This window comes from Rhinoderma darwinii, chromosome 1 (genome assembly GCF_050947455.1).
Source record: "Rhinoderma darwinii isolate aRhiDar2 chromosome 1, aRhiDar2.hap1, whole genome shotgun sequence".
NCBI lineage: Eukaryota > Metazoa > Chordata > Amphibia > Anura > Rhinodermatidae > Rhinoderma > Rhinoderma darwinii.
Window position 1 is genome coordinate 102,003,482 of NC_134687.1, and position 3,910 is coordinate 102,007,391.

The window sequence follows — 3,910 nt, forward strand, 5'->3', positions numbered from 1 at the left end:
AATCAAGTAACCGGATTATTCAATGCATTAGATTATCTGCAGTCCTATAATACAGTAAATCATCTGCGACTACCAAATCCCCCACCCATAAAGAATACTGTACCTGTACTGGAGTGCTGTGTATACAGATATATACAGTATATGATAGGATAGTGTAAAGCATGTGCTGCACTCTTGCATTAACCTCTGGGCCATACTGGATTTTTTTTCTTGTTATAATGATATTATGGTTATGCCGGGGCAGCCAATCCTGGACGAGAAGGCTCACAATTAGCAAAGTGAACATCAAAAAGGTTCATTGCTGCATATAAAAGTGCCCTCCTCTCCTCCGCCCTGATTGGCTGGAACAGCCTCTGACGACATATATTAACCCAAGCTTCCCTAAAGATGTAGCTGTACATGGAGATCCTACATGGAAATAGTGCCAGTGCTGAGTCTTCCCTGCATGCAGAGCTATGGGGTGCAGAGAGGATCCTTGGAGATACCAGTAATCTACAGTCAGATTGGGGGATCAGTTGCTGCACTGGCATGTTTATGGTCTCTGGATTGAGTGCATATCTGCTGCACTAAGGAGCAGGACATGGCTGCCAGCTCACAGTGAACACTCTATGCTGCTGTAACATCCCATTGGGGACTATGGACACGATCTGCTGTAAGTAACACATGCAGCTGCTTTATGGGAGCATTGCACTGAACCTGGACTGCACCCATGAATTTCCCAATGCCTTTTAATACTTGAATGAGCGTCCACCCAGAGTGTTTCCGCAACCAACATATATTGTGTGCATTCTTATTATTGTGTATTGTTAATACAAAGACTGAGGATTCCTAATCCATGGAGAGCTGGAGCTAGGCAGTCCATACACCCTCTGTATATATCTATTTATAGTGCTAGACCTGCTGTGGTAGCAGCAGCCCCCCGAGAAAGACTTGGACGAAGGTGCAGCTGCCATGAGCTTGGTTGGAGGCTTTCCCCACCACCCCGTGGTTCACCATGATGGTTACCCGTTTGCAGCTGCTGCAGCTGCCGCCGCTAGTCGCTGCCATGAAGACAACCCTTACTTCCACGGCTGGCTTATCAGTCACCCCGAAATGTCTCCCCCCGACTACAGCATGGCACCGTCCTATAGTCCGGAGTACGCCAATGGTGCGGCTGGCTTGGACCACTCCCATTACGGGGGTGTCCCGGGAAGCGGGCCCGGAGGTTTAATGCAAAGGCCTGTGAAACGGAGGGGGACTGCAAACCGTAAAGAAAGGCGCAGGACTCAGAGCATCAACAGCGCCTTCGCCGAGCTGCGGGAGTGTATCCCCAATGTGCCGGCCGACACCAAACTCTCCAAGATTAAAACCCTGCGCTTGGCTACCAGTTACATTGCCTACCTCATGGACCTGCTGGACAAGGACGACCAGAACGGGGAGACCGAGGCCTTCAAGGCGGAGATCAAGAAGACAGATGTCAAGGAAGAGAAGAGGAAGAAAGAACTGGTTAGTACATAAATGTCGCGGTGTTTATATCTGGGATAGATAGATAGATAGATAGATAGATAGATAGATAGATAGATAGATAGATAGATAGATAGATAGATAGATAGATAGATAGATAGATAGATAGAGAATTTACGCAATTAACAAATAAGATATGTGCACACATTTAGAGTAAGATATTAATACAATGTTACAACACATTGTAATCACCAATAAATAGATCATAATGTTGTATCCAAACCGAAGTAAATATGAGATAACTAATGTGGCAATATATACAGTTTAGTCAAATATATATTAAATATTATAAATAGTAATGACAACGAAAATCAGTGTTTTGTTTCATTCTAAATAGACATTGCTGTGGAATACACAATTTTAATATTCAATTTTGACAAGCTATAGAAATATGGGAAGTATATATACATATGGTGTGTGTATATATATATATATATATATACATAGTATTTGCACATAAATAATCAAAACAATAATTAATACTAAGCATAAAAGAAAGATATAAGCAACCTATAGCTAGAAATGTATTCATGTTGGTGGCAAATAATGATATATCTACTTATATATACTATTAACATATTACATCAATTAAGATATGTTAATTCATTCATATTTCTGGTGACTCCAGCAGTGAAATATTATTCTGTTTGCTGAAAATGTAAACAATATTTACTATAATTCCAGTTTAGTTTTACAAATATTATCGCAAGGAAATTATTGTGTTTATTAGTGAGCTATATTTATTTATGTCCCAACAATCTCTCCACACACACACACACACACACACACACACACACACACACACACACACACACACACACACACACACACACACACACACACACACGTGAGTATATAATGTGTAACGTAAATTGCTGCTGTCATCCATCATATAGGAATATGAGCGCTGAACAACCTCTTTACTCATGGAATATTATTTTATGTATATCTATCTATACTAAATTGTAGCTCCAGACCCTCCAAATATTTACAGGATTTTACTCCACTGAGCCTAAAATTAATGTTAAATAGTATTAATCAAGTGTGGATAGATAGATAGATAGATAGATAGATAGATAGATAGATAGATAGATAGATAGATAACTATATATTGGCATCTCTGCAGGTAGATTTGTAGAAAGCTACTATTATACTATAGACATCTTAATGCAATTCTCTGAATTTAATATTATTGATAGTCAGTAATAATAATAATTATTATATATTTTTTTTATTATTATTATTATTATTATTATTATTATTATTATTATTATTATTATTATTATTATGTAGTTTCAAGTTTTCAGATCTGAGTGTAGCTAGTTGGTAATAAGTGTCCGTCTGGTATAAGGCCCAGATGAGGCCCCAGAACAATCCTCTCAGCCTGATGTGTAGCATGAGATCATACTTTGATGTTTGTTATAATGAAACCGTTGCAGATACACACTATAGAATACTATAGAATATAACGTTTTCCTCTTCTTTTTGTTTCCCTTTATCTGACCCCCAATACAGAACGAACTCTTGAAAAACACAGTTAGTAGCAACGATAAGAAAACTAAAGGAAGGACTGGCTGGCCCCAGCATGTATGGGCCCTGGAACTTAAACAATGATACTATGAACTGCAGGACTGAAGAAGACTATAATTAGACAATAAACTATGTATGGAATGGTCCAGTTTATTTATGTGCAATCCCCCTTCCCTCCTCAATGCAGCCCTCATTGTGGATCTGTGCAGAGAAGCATTCCATTATATGAAGAAGAAGAAGAATCTACAGGTTGGTAATAGCAGGGGGCCTTGTAGGTCATGTATGACAGTCTGTACATAGAACACATGACTCCCTGGCAATCTATCCTATGTATGTTTGTCTGTGAAGTGTACTTACCCCATGGGATTGTTAGAAAAGAAAATACTGACAGGATGTGTTTATTCCTTAGGTATATTAACAGTGTCAATGCCAGGGTGGCCTGCGCCTGGCTGCAGTGCAGTGTGGGCTGTGGGCCCTCTGACAATGTGGGAGACATCATTGTAACGTTGTTGCCAGAGTTGTTCTTGTTGTTGTCTTTGTGCCTGTGTAACATTTCAAGGTGTTTCAGCTATGTGTAATTATTGTGCACTTCTGTCCAGAAATGTGGAGTATAATTAATATTTGAAGGTGTAAAACATTGTAAGTGATCAATAAACCACTGAGTGTCTTTTTTGTATATGTTCTGTTACTTAATGCAAGTACACAAGCCTGGGAATGCTGCATGGATCAATGGCCTGCATGTCTGCAAATATTAACATGTAGTTGTAGCACTACCTATATTCCTTAAATATTCACATGTGGCAAGTATACATGTGTAAATAGTCATATCCAAGTAGCTGTACATATATCACATTTTTATGTGTAAATATTCATATGT

The 3,910-nt window shown here is 39.0% G+C and overlaps 1 protein-coding gene across 1 annotated transcript; it reads left to right on the top strand.

The window, feature by feature from the left end:
* Positions 1-489: 489 nt before the first annotated feature.
* HAND2 (heart and neural crest derivatives expressed 2) lies at positions 490-3,705 on the top strand. The gene is made up of 2 exons (XM_075849655.1): positions 490-1,485; positions 3,019-3,705. Exons 1-2 carry the CDS (start codon positions 952-954, stop codon positions 3,115-3,117), a joined length of 633 nt encoding a protein of 210 aa, XP_075705770.1. The 5' UTR covers positions 490-951; the 3' UTR covers positions 3,118-3,705.
* The last annotated feature ends 205 nt before the right edge of the window (positions 3,706-3,910 follow it).